Source organism: Argentina anserina, chromosome 4 (assembly GCF_933775445.1).
Source record: "Argentina anserina chromosome 4, drPotAnse1.1, whole genome shotgun sequence".
Classification (NCBI taxonomy): domain Eukaryota; kingdom Viridiplantae; phylum Streptophyta; class Magnoliopsida; order Rosales; family Rosaceae; genus Argentina; species Argentina anserina.
The window spans coordinates 12,097,134-12,117,724 of NC_065875.1; the positions used below are offsets into that span (position 1 = coordinate 12,097,134).

The following is a 20,591-nucleotide window of genomic DNA, read 5'->3' on the forward strand; positions in this document are numbered from 1 at the left end:
TGGATGCCCGGGCGGTTAAATGTGTGTTTGTTAGATATGGAGGACATCAGAAAGGGTACCGGTGCTATCATCCTCCTACTCGGAAGTACTATGTCACTATGGATGTTACCTTTTTTGAGGACATGAGTTATTTTTCCTCTTCTGATACTGCTCTTCAGGGGAGAATTCCTATTTTGAAGAGTTGTATCATGGAGAGGGGGAGACAAATGAGCCAGTCGATATGGTAACAGGTTCCGTTGAGATTACCAAGGTGTCAGCCACACAGGCACCACCGGAGGTCATCACTCAAGAGATTCAGGTACCAGAAGCTGACAACACAACTGCCCCTCATGTATCCCGTACTACTGTTTATATCCCTGACCAAAGCTCTCCTGGTACAGAAGATCACTCATCTGAGGTTAGTCATTCTATTCAGGGTAATAGTAGACAATATGTTTTGCCAAATAGGTCTACTCGAGGTCAACCCACAAAAAAATATGAACCTACCCTTCAAACTAAAGCCAAGTATCCGGTGGCCAATTTTATATCTACCAAAAGATTATCTAAGTCATATGAGTCATTCGTGAATCAAATATCTACTGTATCAGTACCTAACAAAGTGTAAGATGCATTGGGAGATCCAAAGTGGAGGAAAGCAATGGAGGAAGAGATGGAAGCATTACAAAAGAACAATACTTGGGAGCTTGTACCTCCACCATATGGCAAGAAGACTGTAGGATGTCGATGGGTGTTTACAGTGAAGCACAATCCAGATGGGTCAGTAAGCCGGTATAAAGCACGCCTAGTAGCAAAGGGGTCCACCCAGACATATGGCATAGACTATGATGAGACATTTGCACCTGTTGCAAAGATAAACACTATCCGGGTATTGCTCTCTATCGCTGCTAACTCGAACTGGCCACTTAGGCAGTTTGATGTTAAGATTGCATTCCTTCATGGAGAACTAACAGAGGAAGTATACATGGATCTTCCGCCTGGATATGTGGCCACTTCTCTAAGTAACTCTGTATGCAGATTGAGAAAGTCTTTGTATGGTCTTAAACAGTCACCTCGTGCTTGGTTTGGAAGATTCTCACAATTTATGAGGAAAATTGGCTACACGCAGAGTAATTCAGACCACACATTATTTCTCAAACACCAACAAGGGAATGTAACAGCCCTAATCATATATGTTGACGATATGGTAGTTACTGGTAATGATACTATTGAGGTGGACAGATTACAAAAGCAGCTAGCCACAGAGTTTGAAATGAAGGACTTAGGTACACTCAAGTACTTCTTGGGTATTGAGGTAGCCCGGGGAAGTGATGGTATCTATTTGTGTCAGAGGAAATACATACTTGATCTACTAACAGAGACAGGTATGTTAGATTGCACTCCAATTGATATTCCTATTGAGCAGAACCATCGGTTAGCAGAGTACCCAGATCAAGTGCCCACTGATAAAACTCGTTATCAGAGGCTAGTTGGACGTCTGATTTATTTGTCACATACCAGGCCAGATGTTGCGTATGCAGTAAGTGTAGTGAGTCAGTTCATGCATAATCCGAGTGTGGATCATATGGATGCTGTTGTGAGGATTTTGAGGTACTTGAAGTCAGCTCCAGGGAGAGGAGTAATGTTTTCTAATCACAACAATATCCTTGAGATTTGTGGCTTCACAGATGCAGACTGGGCTGGAAATATTACTGATCGGAGGTCCACATCAGGGTACTTTACCTTTGTTGGAGGCAATCTTGTTACGTGGAGGAGTAAAAAACAAAATGTGGTAGCTCGATCTAGTGCTGAAGCAGAATACAGAGGTATGGCTCAGGGGGTGTGTGAATTGTTATGGCTTAGAAATTTACTACAAGATTTGGGTATTAAGCCTAAAAGTGTTATGCAACTGTACTGTGACAACAAGGCAGCTATTGATATTTCACATAATCCTGTGCAACATGATCGTACAAAACATGTGGAAGTTGATCGTCACTTTATAAAAGAGAAGCTGGACGCGAAGATCATTAGTTTTCCTTTTGTTCCTACAGAAGAGCAACTTGCCGATATGCTCACAAAAGGAGTGTCTAAACAGGCTTTTTATGACGCACTTAGCAAGTTGGGCATGGTTGATGTATATGCGCCAACTTGAGGGGGAGTGTTAGTGTGATTCACTTTAGCTTTAGCATGATGAACTCCGGAAATCACGGGAGTGATTCACGGAGGAAATCAAGGAAGCATTTGTCACCAAAGATACTTTAGTTGGCTTATATAAGCCAATTTAATGTTGTATACATTTATGATGTAATCGAGTAATATAATCAAATTCTTCAACTGTGGCTTCTACGCACAGATTGGACCATGGCTCCAACAGACCTCATTGTCAGGCTTGCAATGATTGGTGAGGGTATGGCGATTGTTTATGAGTCTAAAGACATTTGGTAGTTTCAACGTATACAAATTAACCTATGCAGTCTCAGAGGTTTGACCAAAAAAAAAAAGCAGTCTCAGAGTAAATATTTTATCTCAAAAGTGATCAGATATGATACTTGTTTTAGTCTTACTAGAATGGAATCATCATGACTTTGTTAGTAATAAGACACTAAATTATTCAAGTCCAGCTCACCATTCCTGGTCCTGATAACACATCAAACACATTCAATTATAGTGTTGAATCAATTTCGTATTCAAGTATGAATTTTGTGAAAAACAAATCCTAGATTACAATGAATTTCTGCAAACATGTGTATACGCAGTTACGTACGGCTTTTGTTAAGTCGATGGCATATTCTGATGAGAGTACGAATTTGATATTTTGATTGTTTGTGTTTCAGAGATCCGTGATAACATTTATCATATGATCGATCCATATCTGAAAAAGCTAATAATTATAATTGTATCTGGTAGATTAAGTTTTTCTCCGAATTGCTTCGAAATTTGTTTTACTTCCTGGATCCATGAGACCATGATAAATAGTACCCTGAATTTTGGATTCAAGTGCTCTGATTTCACATTTGAGTAGTAAAGCTCCAACGTGTTGTCCAACCTATAGATAGTATTGAATTAGTTCGAGTTGAAAAGTCTGATGCCATGGAAATTACAAGCTACTTCTAGCAATATTATGATCATTATGTCAAAGCTATTCAAGAGGAGCAGGCAGATAGATATGGAAATCGTCATACCCTTCTGCTCAATCTTGTCTCCCCAGCAAGAAGGATCACCATGAAAGAGATCAAGAAGCACCCATGGTTTTTGAAGAACATGAACCTCATAGAGAAGAAAACCCAACCTTTCCTCAATTCCTCTCCAAAGTGTTGAAGGCATCTTGAAGATTGAGGACGAAGCGAAAATTCCTCCCGCCAACTCCCAATGGTGATGCAAAGGATGAGGTGGCTAGAGGAGGGCAAGTGTCACGACCCCAAAATTTCGAGTATGAAACTCAAATTTTGAAGTCATGAAAAACATTAAAACAATCTCAATGAATCGATATCATTTAAATGTCACAGCGGATCATCTCTGAGTTCAAAATACAACTCAGACAAACCGATTATTACAAACCAAAATTTATAATTCAACATTATAACAAATGGAAATGTATAATCCTCACAAAGAAATCCACACAAAGTCCTCACTACAAGATGGAAATAAATAACTTCAAGTCCTCTGAGTGGTCCGTCGATTTCCGCTAATCCACACCTGCGGAGTTATCTCCTACACCATCGAATAGGTGCACCGGGATTGTAAACACAAACCCGGTAAGCTTTGCAGCTCATATGAGTAAAACAACAATATAACTCACATATCAATATATACGAAAATCCACAAATCAACAAATATAAATGCACATATGACTCATTAGACGGCCCATCTGGTTGTCTAATAATGTGAAAATATATAAACTCATGAGAGTTAGGCAACCCCTCTGTTTACCCAAATGCATTTATAATACGGGTACTCATGAGCGCTGGTACTCCTCTGTTACCCCTCATGTAGTACGCCGCCAACATTGAACAACCATCTATCATCCAATATCAAAAATATATGGGTACTCATAAGCCGATAACCCATCTGTTACCTCATATACAGTACCCCGACAGACAGACTAAAGCTCTAACTGTATGGTAACTTTCGCCCGGCCAAAGGCTAGCTTCCGACATGCCAAACACGTCCAAAGACTGGTCCGAAGACATAAAACACGTCCGAAGACATAACTCGTCCGAAGACCTAAAACACGTCTGAAGACATAAACTCGTCCGAAGCAATCACGTTTTAACAAACTCAATATTAAAACCACGTACAATAATCATCATGTCATATTGTACAAATCAATTCACATGCTCGATATATAATATCTCATTACCAAAATGAACATATTCACCACGAAATCATGACAGTATATAATATAGCAAACTATATATATGTACATATTTACCATTTATACAAATATATATTCCACTATATCATATACATGTCATATTTCATTCTTTAAAATTCTGCATAATCTTGAATCCCCGCAAGGGTAGATTTGTAAATGTGAGATTTTACTCACCTTATCATCTCGAGCGTAATTCCACGATTCCGATAGTAAATCCTTTACTTGAATTATCGATCAACTTGAAAAGACAAGAAGTTGATTAGAATCGTTACGTAAAACCATAAATGCCGAAACAGTAATATTATTTTACTGTTCAGCAATTTCTGGGTTACGAAAATACTATTCACGTATTTACTATTCAATACATATTAAATACGTATTCATGTAAAAATACATATTCTTTACATATTTCTATACGTATACATACTATTTACGTATTTCTGTACATCCATGTTCGATTCACAGTAAATACTGTCCAGTAAATAAAAACGACTAATTTACCCTTCCGAAATTACTTTCACATTTACCGAACGTAATTTACATTTACATTTACCGTAGATAAAATAAGTTCACAATTATTGTACGTAAATCACTTTTACATTCACCGACGTAAAAATAAATTTTTACAAATTTACTGTTTCGAAAATACTATTCACGTGCCACCGCACGTGGCGTCGCGTGGGGTTCACGCGCCACCTCCGGCGACCGCGCGTGGTGCTCACGCGCCAGTCACTGTGGCAGCGCGTGGGGCCCACGCGCCGAGCCTACGACCGGCGCGTAGCACGCCACCGCTGCCCCATTTCTCCTCTATCCCTGCACGGCCCAAGGCCGCCTCCAGACCTCCTCACGCCCTCACACGCGCCGCCTCTAGGCGGCGGTATCTCCTCACCCTCTCCTCCTCCGATCCGCACCAATTCGATCCAATTTCAACAAAATCACAACAACCAACAACACAAACAATCAATTGAACTCACCCTTACATATTTCTCGCCTTGAAATCGCTGGAGAGGCGTCGGAGTGGAGCTCGACAGCGGCGGTGGAATCGCAGAAGCTTGGCGATGTCGTGCGGCTTCATGGCGGCGAGGTGAGGCACGGCAAGACGAGGCACGGCGAGCTAGAGGGTTGTTGTGGAGGTCTGTGCAAGGCTTCCTGGGCCGGCAGTGAGAGGCACGGACGGCCGGAGAAGCAGATCGCCGGTGGAGATTTTTTTGAGAGAGGGAGAGAGGGAGGGAGGAGAGAGAGAGAGAGGGAGGCGGAGAGAGAGGGGTTTCCAAAAATGGAAACCCTAATCTGAAAAATGTCCCTTTTATACTCATTTCCAAAATCGGAAATTAACTTCCGACGTTAATAACTTTCCCGTCCGATGTCCGATTCAAACTCGTGACGCGTCCACGAACTCGTATCGATGAGCTCTACAACTTTTATGAAGGAAGTTTTCACAACCAAGCGACGGAATAAGAGTCGATTCTCACGTCGCGGAACGTAACGTTTTCTAAATCGAATTTCCGATAACGTTTCCGTTTTCGATTTCCGACGTCGCAAAGCGACACAAACACGTTTAAAGAATTTCACAAACTTTATAAATTTAAAAACAATCCAATAATCGTTCCGAAAAAAATCGGGTTATTACAGCAAGGTTGAAGAAGAAGGGTATGAAAAGGGAGCCAAAGAAGAACATGAAAGTGGGGCAGAACGTACGTGTTGTTTGAGATGATCAACTGACCAACATATATATCCCCGAAGGTTATTAGTGACTACGTAGCTGAATGCAGTCAGGCTTGTATACATAAACAGTCGCAGGTTTCCCTTCTTTCTGTTCAGCGATGGTGCTAAGGAACGTAGATTGTCCCAGCCTACTACCACAACGGCGTTGTTTGTATTTGTTAAGGAGGATTTTAAGTGTCAATGTGTCAATACTTTTCACAAACCTGGAGGTTTTTATACCGCCATTGCTGTAACAAGTTTGTAACAAGTTCTAGGTTACTTGGTTACAGTCTGTATCCGATACTTTGCGTTTCCAAAATAAGAATTAAGAAACAACCAAGTGTTCGTATTATTCCATGACAATGATTTTCCCAGACGTCTGAGGCTTACACACACACACACACGCAATATAACACAAGGCCTCTAATTGTACTATAAAATGGTCATGCCTTGCTATCAATTGTCATTGGAACTGGGTCGTGTCTGCTCATTTTTGCAAATATGTTGCCATAAAACTGTGCATCCTTCTTGTTGTACTCTCTAACTTTCTCCTTCAGAAGCTTGTACTCCAATTTCACATCTTTGTTGTTGGGGTCGACCTCAAGGGCCTTTTTGATGTCCAACTCTGCCAGGTCCAGATCAACAAGCTGGATATATGCTTGTGCCCTCCTGTACAAAGCTTTCACATTCCGGCTATCAAGTTCCAGGACCTACATTCACATTTCCGAAACATTAGAGATGCAGATGTGGAAGTAAAGAACCCTACAATATCTGAACAGGCAGGCAGCTATCAAGTTCTTAAATCAGCAACAAGTACCTTTGTACACAGCTTCTCTGCCTGTTTGTACTGTTTAAGTTTGAGCTTGCACGCGGCATCATTTAAGTTGCAGGTAATCTTGAGTACCTTTGCCTGCTGCTTCTCATCATCACCAAAGCTCGAGTCATATTCTACGAATTTCACAGCCTGGCACCAAAGAGAGATTTGTAATCTGATGTGGACGACAAGGTCAGTTGTGATCATCTGTATACATCAAAACACGAGATTACCTTCTCATATCTCTTTGAAGCTCTCTCGAATTTAGCAGCCTTAAAGAGTGCATTGCCTTCTTCCTTCTTCTTGCCAGCTGCTTCAATTTTTTCCTGTGTGTTCATGTCCCAAGATTCCTTCTCCTGCAGTAATCAAAGCAAAGGTTCAATAGATTACTCAAGTTCCTTCGCAACCAGGTCCTTCAGGAAACATCCAGGAAACATAATATAGTACCTTGACAAAGGAGATCAACTCCACCTCGTAATAAACAGTTGAATTTCCAGGAACAACTGCCAATTCTTGCACAGACTCAGATGACCCAAAAGCATATTCTGGTTGGATGGTTACCAGAGCCACTTCCCCTTTCTTCATGCTCTTCACCGCTCTGTCGAGCCCATCAATCACTTGCTCTGCACAAGTAAATGTTGCTTTAAAAAATTGTAACCACAATATTTCAAATTAAGGTCACTCATAATGCATTATTAAACTACACTGGTCATTACCTTCATCTGTCTTGAACTCAAAAGGCTCATTATCATGTCCCTTCTTCATAAAGACTGTGCCATCTTGCAACTTCCCAACCAGTTTCACTGTTGGAGACAAAAACAAGTACAAATACATTCAGATCCTACAAACATCCACAAATTCTAATGAAACTGAACTTATACAATGAGTCCTCAATGTACCTTGAACCACAGCCCCATCATTAGGGCGCTCATAACCCTCTCCCTCCTTCAAGGCCTTTTTCAAGACTTTCTTGTCCTTGGTAACATCTGAAACTGTCTTCCAAGAAACCAACTCTAACGTTATGACCAGAGTGGCATTCGGAGGCACTGCGCCTTCATCACCAGCAGCTGGTCTTCCAGCCTCACCAAATCCATCTGTAACAATTCCACAGAAAAATGATGAGATATGGCCACAATTGTGAACAACCAATAATAAAGGTGGCAAATTAGAGCAGAACTCACATTGTGGTTTTACAGTCAAATGGACCTTTCCATTTTTCTTCATTGTTTTCACAGCTTTTGCCAAGGCTGGGCAGAAATAGCCTGCAAGCAGAGGATCCATACTCTAATTACAAACAAGTATATATTCAAGAACGCAAAGGAATTTTATTAATGACGGGCAATAAACCATACCATCTTCAACAGTAAACTCCACCCCATCAGATTTCGATACGAGGGTGCCATCTTCAAGTCTAGCCTCATACTTGACTGAGAGTTTCCAACAAAAAGGATCCAATGAGTTTCAATTCATAAATCTACATGTGTTAACAAGAGAGAAAACATTATGGATAGACAATGTACCAAATACTTCATCGAGGTCTTTTGGGTTCTCCCATTTCTCCCCTTCAGTAACAATCTTCTTAATAACCCCTCCATCCTTGCAAATGTCCTTGACACTAGTCCAGGATAGCAACTCCACATCAAACTGAAGTGTGGCATTGGGAGGAATGGCAGGAGGGGATCCAGACTCGCCATATGCCAACTCAGGTGGTATGGTGAAAATTGCATTTTCACCCTTCTTCATGGTCTTAATACCCTCATCCCATCCCTTGATCACTTGTCCTGCAATCCATAGCCCATTAATTTTCAGCTCAAAACAAAGAAACAAACAAACCAAAACCCAATCGAAAGCAATATTTCACACAACCCCTTTCAGCACAAGCGCAGTCACAGATGACAAATCGTAGCACACGACAAAATCTATAACAACATTCATGACCCATATTCAACAACACAGGCACATGAATATCATTGTTCATACTCAATGAGCTAACCGCATCAAATCCATTTGACGCACAAACCAATCTCCGAAAACTCATACATTTCATTTGTAATCCCAAACACGAACCCCAACCACGTTTCAGCCAAATTATGTCACTCATGTACAGGTATTTAATCATAATTGAAACAGTAAACAGTAAACTCATAACCTAAACACACTTGCACACCCAGAGTCTTATAAAACGTAAGCGAATCACTAACCTTGACCAAGACTGAACTTGAAAGGCGTCCCACGATCACGGCTGGAATCAAACTTAGTCCCATCAACCAAAGTCCCAGTATAATGAACTGTACACAACAACCAACACCAGACCCAATCAATCACCGCCCCAAAGAAACCCCAACCACACAATTCGTCATCAACCACTTGCACATACCTTGGACCTCGTCGCCGGAGCCAGGCGTCTCCCAGCCCTCTCCTTGTTTGAGAAGCTTCTTCTTCAGCCCGTTCTTCCCAATCTCCTTCTCGTCGCCAACCTTCATTAGGCCGGGGCTGATGGCGTCGTCTTCTTCTTCCTCGGGGATGTCCATGTCCATTTCCTCGGGGTCGGCGCCGGTGGGGAAATCGAAGTCGTCTTCCATTAGAGCTGAATGAGGATGAGAGAGTTCTGCAGAGAGGTTTGTTTGATTGCTTGCTTGCTTGCTTGCTTTTGATGTTGGTGTGGAGAAGATGGGGTGAGATTTGGGGAGTTTTATAGTGAGGGAGAGTGAGGGTCTAGAGAGTTCTGAAAACTTGAGAGAGAGAGAGAGAGAGAGAGAGAGAGAGAGAGAGAGAGTCAGGATGGTTCCAGAAATCTCTCCATTTTTGACGCACGCTCTTTTTATAGGTTCTGCCTCTGTGGGGTTGGACAAAATCCAACTTAGCCCTGCTTTTAAGTTTTGAATTTACTAAAATGGAAAGAAATATATGTTTTCTAGGAATTCTAGCCAAGGAGACCATGAGTAAAAGAATTTTTTTTAAACAAATAAATTATTTATTAGAAATATAAGAATTTACAATTTTCAGTCTCAAAGATCACAACGAAATTGGTATAAGGGAAGCAAGTTTAAGTCATGTTGTGTGTGATTGTGTAGGAGTTATTTCCGTAATAGGAGGTCTTCTGGTATGGATCTTTAGGTAGTGAAAATCATTTTAGCGAGATCTCCGTCAAGAGTTTAAGCTCCCGCGGTCGCTAAAAAGAATTCAAAAAGTCATTTGTTGTCTAGTTTTATGTGATCTCTATAGTCTCCAATGTGTAATTGAGAAATTGTTCGTTTTGATTCAGAGCATCTTCAACAGTGTAATGACCCGATTTTTCGGAGTCAAATAAATTGAGTCTTAGAAATTTATAGAGTTTGTAAATTTTAATAAGCCGCAATTGTTCGCTTCGCGACGTTGTTAGTCGAAAAACAAAACTGTTATCGGAAATTTTAATTAGGAAAACGTTACGTTTCCGCGACGCGAGAATCGACTTTTACTCTGTCGCTCGGATGTGAAAACTTCCTTCACGAAAGTTGTAGAGTTCGTCGATATGAGTTCGTGGGCACGTCACGCATCCTAATCGGACGTGGTGCGAGAAAGTTATTCACAACGGAAGTTAGTTTCTGATCTTGGAAGTGGATATAAAAGGGAATTTTAGAGATTAGGGTTTCCATTTTCGGAAACCCCTCTCTCTCTTCTCTCTCTCTCCCCGATCTCTCTCTCCCTTAGAAATTTTCCGTCGGCGATCTCACGAACCAGGCCGTCGTGGCTCTCACCGCTGGCCCCAACAACTTCACACGGTCCTCCGCAACAAACCTCGAGCTCGACACGCCGCCCCATGTCACATCGGAGCTCAACCGGCAACACGAAGAATCTGCAAAAATCGTGCCGTCCAAGCTGCACTTCCGGCGACTCTCCGGTGGTTCCAAGGCTCGAATTAGGTAAGGTTTCGATTCATTTGGTTGTTGAGATGCTTTGTGGTTGAATTTGTGGATTTTTGAGGAGAATCGGAGGAGGAGAAATAGGGAGAACCGCCGCCTAAGGCGGCGCGTGAAGGAGGGTAGGAGACGGCCTTGGGCCGTGGAGGGGAAGAGGGGAAGGAAAGGAGAAGGTTTGGGCGGCGGTGGGCAAGCCACGCGCGCCGGTTCGAGTGGCGCGTGAGCTCCACGCGCGGTCGCCGGAGGTGGTGCATGAATAGTAAATTTTTGTAAAATTGTTTTACGTACGGTGAATGTAAAATTATTTTACGTGCAATAAATGTAAAAAATAAATTACGTACAGTAAATATAAATGTAATTTACATACAGTAATTGTAAAAGTAATTTTTGAAGGGTAAATCGGTAATTATTAATTACTAAGACAGTATTTACGATATAATAGTACATGGTTGTACAAGAATACGTAAATAGTATGTACTTATACAGAAATACGTAAATAGTATGTACTCATATAGAAATATGTAAATAGTATGTACTCGTACATGAATACGTAATTGATATGTATTTGTACATAAATATGTGAATAGTAATTACGTGAATAATAATTTCGTAAAGACCAGAAATTGATGAACAGTAAAACAGTATTACTGTTTCGGCATTTAAGGTTTTACGTAACGCTTCTAAATTCACTTCTTATCTCTTTTAGGTGATCGACACAACAAGTAAAGGATTCGAGTTCGGAATTGTGGAAATTACGCTCAGGAATATAAGGTGAGTAAAATCTCACAGTGACGAATCTACCCATGCGGAGATTCATAATTACGCTAAATTTTAAAAGAATGAACTATGATATGTATATGATATAGTGGATTGTGTATGTGTATAATTGGTAAAATAGGTACATGTATATGGTTTGCTATATTATATATTGTCATAATTTCCGTTTTTGAATGAGTTCATTATAGCGTTGATTTTTTATTTATTTGAGCATGTCAATTTGATTTGTACAATATCATGTGATGAGTGATTGTACGTGGTTTTAACTTGAGTTATGTTAAAACGTTTTTTTTTGGTATGTGGACCTGTCTTCGGACGTGTTGGCATGTTGGAACCTAGCCTTGGCCAGGCGACAGTTACGATCCGTTAGAGCTCTAGTCTGTCTGCCGGGGTACTAACATGAGGGGTAACAGAGGTGTATCAGCTCTTATGAGTACCCATATTTTAGATATTGGGTAGCAAGTGGTTGCCCAATGTCGGGCGGCGTACTAACATGAGGGGTAACAGAGGTGTACCAGCGCTCATGAGTACCCATATTATAAATGTATTTGGGTAAACAGAGGGGTTGCCTGATTTCTCATGAGTACATATATTTTCAAATATCATTGGACAACCAGAGGGGCCGTCTAATGACTCATGAGTGCATTTATAATTTATGATTTATGTATGCTTTTATGTACTTATATGTGAGTTATATTGTTGTCTTACTCATACGAGCTGCAAAGCTTACCGGGTTTGTGTTTACAATCCCGGTGCACCTATTCGATGTTGTAGGGGGTAGTTCTGCAGGTGTGGATTAGCGGAATCGACGGACAACTCTGAAGACTTTGAAGTTGTTTTATTTTATCTTGTGGTGAGGATTGAGAGGATTTTTACATTTCCATTTGATATAATGCTTATATTTTAAATTTGGTTTGTAAGAATCAATTTGACTGAGTTGTACCATGAACTCAGTAATTATCCACTGTAACGTTGAAATGATTTCAATTTATTGAGATTGTTTTAGAGTTTTTCATGGCTTCGAATTCGAGTTTCATACTCGAAATATCAAGGTCGTGACAAACAGTTTCTCTTAAAATTTTCTATTATAAAGGATGAAAACACCAAATCTCTAAAAACAAACCTCAACTTCAATAACTCATATATTCTATTGTATAAAATTAAATGCAAATGTGTATAATTAAATGAAAATCAAATTAAATCTCATAATGTCATAATTTATACCAAGACCAGACAAGGAATGATAAAGACGGAATCAAATCATTCTTTTTTTTTTTGTTATTTTTTAGGATCAAGAGTGAATTTGTTTTGATAAGAAATAAATTTTAGAGATTGTTTTGAAAATTATATAAATCTAGAGATTTTGTTTCTCTATCTTCCCACTTTCTCTATTATAAAAGACGGTTTAGAGAAACTGTTGGAGCTAAAAATTGATGTTTTTATCTATAATAGAGATTATTTGAGTTTTAAATGAGCTATTGGAGATGCTCTCATATTAAGCTAGGTGTGTATCTATCTTTGAAGGACTTCATTTTTTTTTTCCAAATAATGATCCCCCTCTTATAAGTGTCCTAACTTTTGTCAGTTGCAAACGATCTCACAAACAAGCAACTGGGGTTTTCAGCTCCCAATTAACCACCTTGACGTGCTGCTTCTTCTAAAAACTCAAAATTAATGAGGATTATTCCTCTAAATCGTCTTTCATTTCGCGAGAAATAATGTTGGTCTTCGGTGTATCCTTTAATCATTAATTGCTTCACACAAGTTGACAAATATGCCGAATTTGCATAAATATCTTGGCAATACTTTCTGTGATCCCAGCCAACGCAGTTATTAGCTAGACAGAACATCTAACAAATATTGATAGTTGTTCTAGGCTTCTAGCACTAAGAGTGGTACTAGTACTCTGGTTCTCTTAAAATTCCTGATCAAACATTCAAATGTATGATCCACAGTCTAAAACGTGTAATGGTCGACTCGGGATAGATCAACTTTAATTGTTTTCTATGAGTAAAGCTTCATCTTCCTCTTCCATTACATTTACCACAACTGTTGCTGTATGTCGTTCCTGGGTTTTGAAATCATTTGTAGTAGTGAAGAAGATATAATGCAGTTATCTGTAGCAATGAATGCCAGTGAAACAGTAATCTTTAATGTACAACAGGTTCTGCTTGTCAGATTTGATTCAATTCTCTATCCAAGTTCTTACCAGGATTCTGTATTCTGGGACTAAACGTTTAATGATGCATCTCTCTCCCTCTTCCCAAATGCATAAAACAATTAAACTGAAGAAAAGGAAGGGACTGCTGGATGCCATTCTGATAAAAAAAAAAGGTAAACCACCAACAATGAACACAGTAGCATCAACACCAACATCAAATGCACGCACAATTTTTGGTCTTTTTTTCTTTTTATTTTTTTCATTGAAATGCTTCCCCCTCTCACCTATGGCGAAGAAGAAACAAACTGTCTGGGTATCCTAAAGAGATCCACTCCTTCAAAAGGAGAAGTCCACTCCCCGGAACCAGCAGCTGATGCATCACCATTTGAACCTCCATCCTGCAAACCCACAAGGGTAACACCATTCATGTTCGCGGAAGCCGGTCTCATTGCTGATTGAGCACCCAAACCAGTACTTTTGGAATCATAAAAGCTGGTATTGCTCTTCATAGCAGAAGGCATCCCTGTCCACAACCCGTTCGACCTTGTAGAAGGTGTCATACCTCTATCCAAACTCCAGTCTATGTTGGTGTAATCTAAGTGCCTATATGAGCCACCGCCAGCACTCCAGTCAACCGGAGAAGATGCCCCTGATGAGCCAGTTGACCCCAAACTGGAGAACAGTCCTAAGGAGGAGGCAGCGGCGAGTGTTTGAGATGCACCTGCTCTATTCCACAAATTATTTCCTCGACTTGTTCCAGGGGAATCCCCAGGGCCACCAGGAAAATGCTGATGTTGCTGTTGCAGCTGTTGTTGCTGATGTTGCTGTTGTTGTTGATGCTGAAACTGGTGGTACATCTGATTTGATCCCAAACTGCTAGTACTAAAGTTTGCACTGCTTGGAATCTGGGGCAAAAAACCACTTGACCTCATGAGTTCGACACTAGTAGAAGGATACCAATTGGTGGCAGTTCCAGGAGGTGATGAGCTAATGCTAGTAGCAGGAACCTGCTTCGTATTGACAGATTGTGGACGCTGCATCATGATAACTGGTTCCCTCACAATTCCAGGCTGAAGATTTTTTAACTCACCTCCAACAGCTACATAACGTGCCTCTGTCTTGATCGGTGGAGATGATGCCTGCAAAGGGGGCGCCAAAGAATAGGAAACTGAAGGATTTGATCCAGCACTTGACCACCTTCTCTCAGCTGGAACTGGAGTCGGTTGGCCTTTTGGCCACTCCAACTTTGGCTGTCCTCTCTTCAAAGGCTGTAGAGGTTTGTTTGCAGAATCTACAGGCCCTCCAACTGTAGCTCCTTGTTTTGTGTAGTTGAAGTCCTTATCATCCCTTCTTTGTTGTATTGTAGGAGGAAGATTAGACTTTATTTGTGGCCTCAAGTTCTGATTAACAGTGACTGGAAGCTTGCCATTAGAAGCAGTTGGAGGATCACCCGTTTGTTCTGGCTTAGGTGATATAGAAGGTGGGTCTTGCTTTGCTACTCTTAAGCTTTCAGCAGCCTTATGAAGATCACCCTCACAGGCTACAATAGCTCTTTCAACCTCCTGTTTCGAGCACTTAAACCTTACTTCCAGCTCTGCACACTGAGCGAGCTCTTCTGATATGTCAATCTTTAAATTACTCCCACCAATGTTTTGATCTCTTGGCTTACCTAAATCTCCAGCCCCATCAACAAGCCATGCTACTGATTCCTCTACTCGGCCTTCATACTGTATGAGAGCCTCTGTTGCCTTGTCTTGTTCAAAACCCATTGCCACTATTTGCTGAGCAAGTGCCTCAAATTTTCTTGACATAAGGTAACCAATACATCGTTCATGCAACTCTTGGGCTCGGCGCTCTTTCTGACGCTGATGCTTCCTCTCATTCTTCTGACGGATTTTCTCTCGCTTGTCACTGTCAGCACCCGGTACTGTTTCTGGCTTTACAGGATGAGTAGACGTTTTCTCTTTATGTTCCTCCGACTCACCAGACCAGCTACCATTATTCGAAACAGAATCATACTCCACTCCAGCAGCCATCGAGCCCCCAGAATGGTCATCTGTTTCATCTATATTTCGAAATCGACTATTACTGTGGACAGCCGCTGCAGACGACGTCGGTGACAATTCAAGGGTATGGAAAGTCCCCAAAAGTGGATTATACGCACTAGCCGGGATCCCACTCCCTGCATTGGCAGGCCCTGACGACGGCTTTAAAACAGGAGCGGGGGCTTCTTTCCCGGACTTCTTGTCCTTTGATTTGGATTTCGACGACACCGGAGACATGTTCTCAAAATTTCAAAACCAGAGAAAATAGAATAACTCCTGCAGCATTCAAGATATAGATTGCATCTAATTCAGTACACAAAACCTCGCACGTATTAAACCCTAAAGCACCATTTCGATACCAAACTAACCTCTACTGTACAAAATCGCAAACATAAACATGTGAATTGTACAATTCAAGGGTCAGCACAATCAAAGCGAAAATGACAGATTCTAATGCCCAATTCAAGTCCGAAAAATCGAAAAGGAAACACAAAATTGGGGAATACAACCGAATCAGACACAGGAAACTCCTCATTAATTCGAATTGGCAAATGAACAAATCAAATCAGAAGAAAACAAAATCTGACCCCAAAAAAACAATCAACAAAGCCAGAATTTCAATTGCTTTAACCGAAACGTTACGAGCCCAAACAGAGAAGACAAGAAGGGATTCAATCCCATCAACAATTGAAGCAAAACAAAAAAATTAGAATTAAGGGGGGCCTACCTCGGGTGGTGATCGCTGTGGATCTCACGGCGGGCTCGCTTTTGGAGGATTGAAATCAATGAATGCAAGGACACAGAGGGCAATTGAAACAATTCAAATTGGAAAAGCGAATCAGGGAAGATGGATAGATAGAGATAGAGAGAGCGCTGCGGTTTGGGGGAGAGAGAGAGAGAGAGATGAGTTGGAGTTTAGGGTTCGGATTTTTGTTTTTATTTTTTCTCGAAATTTTTTTTTGGGCGAGATTGTTAGGTTTAAGGACTAATGATTTCTCGATTTCCATGTCATCAATTCCGAGAGTTTTTATAGTCTCATTTTTCTTCAAAATAAAATCTACTTTGTATCTTCATTTTTTGGTTACAACAACAAATTGTGTACGTAGTCCTCTTGAAGAAAAAAGGTACGCAGTCCGAAGTCCGAACAGATTATCAAGTAAATGTAACTGGCTGGATTTGTTCCTAAATTAGCAAGCACAAATAACCAATGTTTGACACATATTTAAATCATTTTTGGTGTTTCAATGAACACAAAACCCTGCAAAATTATTTGCGGAAATAAAAAACAACCAAAGCAAAAATAAATGTCCAAAAATAAGTGCATAAATTGAACTTCACTGTTGGGGTGTTTAATAGTCTCGTGTGTACACTTAAAATGTGAGAGAGTGAAATACAAATCTATTCCTCGCTAAAGGTCGTCCATGTTATGTTGTGTCAAAAGACGTTATAAGTATGATCATTACCCGCTAAAAATAATAACATTTTTCGCTTCTACTTCCCACAATAGGTTAGCGCAATACCGCAACAGAGCCATATCTCCATGAGGTATCCTAACCTCCTAGCCTCCATGCATCCCCAGACGCAATTTGCTATTGGGAATGTTAGGTTTGAAGAATGTACTGAAATGCAAGAGATATTGAGTGACTATGAGAGTGCTTCAAGGCATAAAATCTATTAGACTAAAAGTGGTGTGGTCGATCTTTTGTAAGAGTGTACGTGTTGGATGACACAAAAAGTATGTTAGCTGATAAAATTAGGGTCCGGATTGAGTCCAAACATGACAAAAAGTTTCTTCATTTATCCATTTATCTTGGTCGGCAACAAATTGAAACTTTTGTTTAACTTACAAAGAGACTAAAAAAAAAATCGAAGATTGACAAGGTAAGTTGCTTAGTGTAGCTGGATAGGAGCTTTTAATTCGGTTATTGCATAGGGGTTTTTTCTTGTTGGTTGTTCTTTGAGAAGCACCATCAAATGTGTGTGAAGTTTTGGTGCGAGCGTAAGGGAGAAGATCGATCAAAAGATACAGCTAGATAAATTGTCTTAGAAATTATGGCAGCCTAAAGATAAATGTAATATGGGTTTTCGAGATTAGAATGCACCTTTTCTAGCTCTTCTCACTCACTGAGTACTACTCTCATGAAAGGTGGCAAATATGAGATAAGCAATATGTGCATATTTAAAATGATTCTTTGTTGCCTACACTGTACCTTTTCAGAAATATCTATCATCAATCCGATGGTATGGTGCATGAACTCTTTTTTCCTACAGGTGGAATGCGCTTTTAGTTTATCAACAGTTTGATGAGGAGGTTGTACGTTGAGCTTATTCTTCCCATTCCCTTAAACAATTAAATGATATGTGATTGTTTGATCTAACACTTCAATGGTAATGTATATTATTAATAGTGGTAATAAACTTCATACATATCTATAAAGGCTGGATAAACCTCGTTGCTCTCATAGGCTTGTGATTAGGGGTAGAATTCGGTCCAAACAGTTCGATTTTGGACTCAAATTGAAAACTGAACTAAAACTGAACATCGATTCAGTTTGATTCAGTTCACGGTTCATAGAAAGGCAAAATTGAAAAATGAACCGACCGGTTTAATTCGGCTCATTTTTTTAGGTTTTTTTTTTTCTAAAAAAAAAACTGAACTGAATGAGATAGATTGTAGGATTTGAAGTTCTATTTGACCCAAAGTGACCTAAAAGAATTATTTCTAACTTCTAACAATACAATACATCATAATTTCAAAATCCCAAAGTGATATCTCAATAAAATCACACAATTCATGGTTTCATACATCATAAAACACACAAATTCATAGTTCGATAAGAAATTATGGGGTTTTTGTTGCTTTCCTCTTGGTCTTAGGGGTTGTTGTTGCTTTCCTCTTCATAATAAGAAATTAAGCTGTCCTGAAACAATGACCACACTTAATAAATTGAACAAAGTTAAAAAGAACCAAGCTATAAGGTTTATAATTAACAAACAAAGCTTCTGTTTCATAGCAAATTAGCAATACAATGACAATGTTATGGTTATGTCTTTAACAAACCAAACAGTGAGGCATATCATAAGAATGTTAAAGACTAAAAGGGTTTTACATACCTTAACCTACTATGATTCCACGTTTTGGAGTGGTGGAGATAGGGCCTGCACATGAAAACCAACTTCATTATTAATCATGAAACAAGTTCCAATTGAAGGTTGGAACAAGATAGCACCAACTGGTGAATTCCTTCAACAAAGGCCAAGTGGAATATATATACAAGTCTAATGGAGTTACAGTATATAATTAGACAAAGCATGAACCGGATCCAAAGCTAGCAAGATTTAATACTTTAGCATACCTACTGGGATGACAATTGATGCACCTACACACAAAAATGAATGAATGAGTTGTGGCAATTCCAAAAAACAATAAGAAACCAGTTACTCTTCACTTATATCTTTGAATTTACTGAAAACAAACAGCTCCACAAATACTTCCACTCCACTGAGACTTTTACAGTCAAATCCACTTTTCACAGTATACGAAAAACTCTACTATCCACTCCACTTTTCACAGTCTACGAATACTTCTACTCCACAGTCTACAATACTTCCACTATCTACTTCATTTTCCACATACGACGAAACCTTGATGACTCACCCAAACACTTCACTGAGAATACACAACTACTTCATGAAATTCATAAAGCCATAGCTCTCAGATCTACCTCATACTCAGATTATGAACACTAATTCTCATACATAAGCACAATATCATAGTCAAGCATAGCCAAATCACAACAATTTCAACACTAGCCATAAGCACAATCAGAATAGCTTAGGCACAAAAAACCTAAGCTTCGATCAAGTCTTAAGCCGAGAGATAATGAAATCTAGAGTTTTCTCATCAAAAAATTGAAATCGCAGAAGCATAGAAACGATTATGAGAAATCAAAACACTATAACAGTATCAGGATCAAGAGCCGCTGACAAAGAAAACAATGGAGATTAATTATCAAGCAAGTGAAGGCGTATTCAAAATCAAAGACGCTAATTAGATACTTGCTACCCAGAAGCCGAGAGTTGCAAAAGCAGGAAATAGTGGCTAGTAGCAGATCGAGGCGGTGTCGGTGAAAGGCAAGAGCGGCAGAAGGCAGTAGCAGATAAAGGTACCAGATTGAGTTGTCTCGGTCTCTCCTCTTTGGTTTAGAACAAGAGCGGCAGAAGAGAGTGACTGAGTGAGAATCTGAGAGCGCGAGTCAACAACTACGAAGGTTTTTTTTTTTTTACGTGTATATTTCTGAAAAAAGACGTCATTTTACTAACTTTTGGTTCGTTAGACCGAATCGGTTCGGCTCCTACCGTGAACCGAAACTAAATTGAACCAGTCTCGGTTTTTTGATTTTTATCTTCAGTTCGGTTTTATTTTCAGTTCAGTTTTTTTTTTCAGTTTCGGTTTGATTTTTCAGTCCGGTTCTCAGTTTTTTAGTTCGAAAATGCCACTCCTACTTGTAAGTTTTGAAAGAGAGGGTTTTGGAGTGTGTGTTCCTCCTCAAATAAATGTGCATAACTAAGTGTGCTCCAAAATTGTATGTGATTTGAGCAACTTCAAACAAAACCAGTTTTCTAGTAGATCAGTTGCATTTTATATAATGATGCAATCAATACCATTACTAACGTGTAGAGTTATTATCCTTTTTGTTTTTTTTTTAAATTCATTTTATGAGCTAGAAATGTGTGTTGTACATGACTCATTATCTATGCAAGGCTAGTTGGAGGTATGTTTCCAACTTATTTGGAAATAAAGTTTTGCTTTACTTCTCTTTGTTTGTGGACAGTATGG

General features: G+C 39.8%; 2 protein-coding genes across 2 annotated transcripts; both read right to left on the minus strand.

Moving 5' to 3' along the window:
• Positions 1-6,424: 6,424 nt before the first annotated feature.
• LOC126790224 (peptidyl-prolyl cis-trans isomerase FKBP62-like) lies at positions 6,425-9,592 on the minus strand. Its single transcript, XM_050516381.1, has 11 exons — positions 9,247-9,592; positions 9,071-9,157; positions 8,390-8,650; positions 8,222-8,296; positions 8,051-8,131; positions 7,769-7,963; positions 7,586-7,672; positions 7,317-7,492; positions 7,103-7,225; positions 6,873-7,019; positions 6,425-6,765 (listed from the first exon to the last, which is right to left on the minus strand). Exons 1-11 carry the CDS (start codon positions 9,449-9,451, stop codon positions 6,499-6,501), a joined length of 1,704 nt encoding a protein of 567 aa, XP_050372338.1. The 5' UTR covers positions 9,452-9,592; the 3' UTR covers positions 6,425-6,498.
• Positions 9,593-13,655: 4,063 nt separating this feature from the next.
• Positions 13,656-16,665, minus strand: LOC126790579 (uncharacterized). The gene is made up of 2 exons (XM_050516877.1): positions 16,479-16,665; positions 13,656-16,027 (listed from the first exon to the last, which is right to left on the minus strand). The coding sequence occupies exon 2, from the start codon at positions 15,986-15,988 to the stop codon at positions 13,991-13,993; it is 1,998 nt and encodes a 665-aa protein (XP_050372834.1). The 5' UTR covers positions 15,989-16,027; positions 16,479-16,665; the 3' UTR covers positions 13,656-13,990.
• Between the last annotated feature and the right edge of the window lie 3,926 nt (positions 16,666-20,591).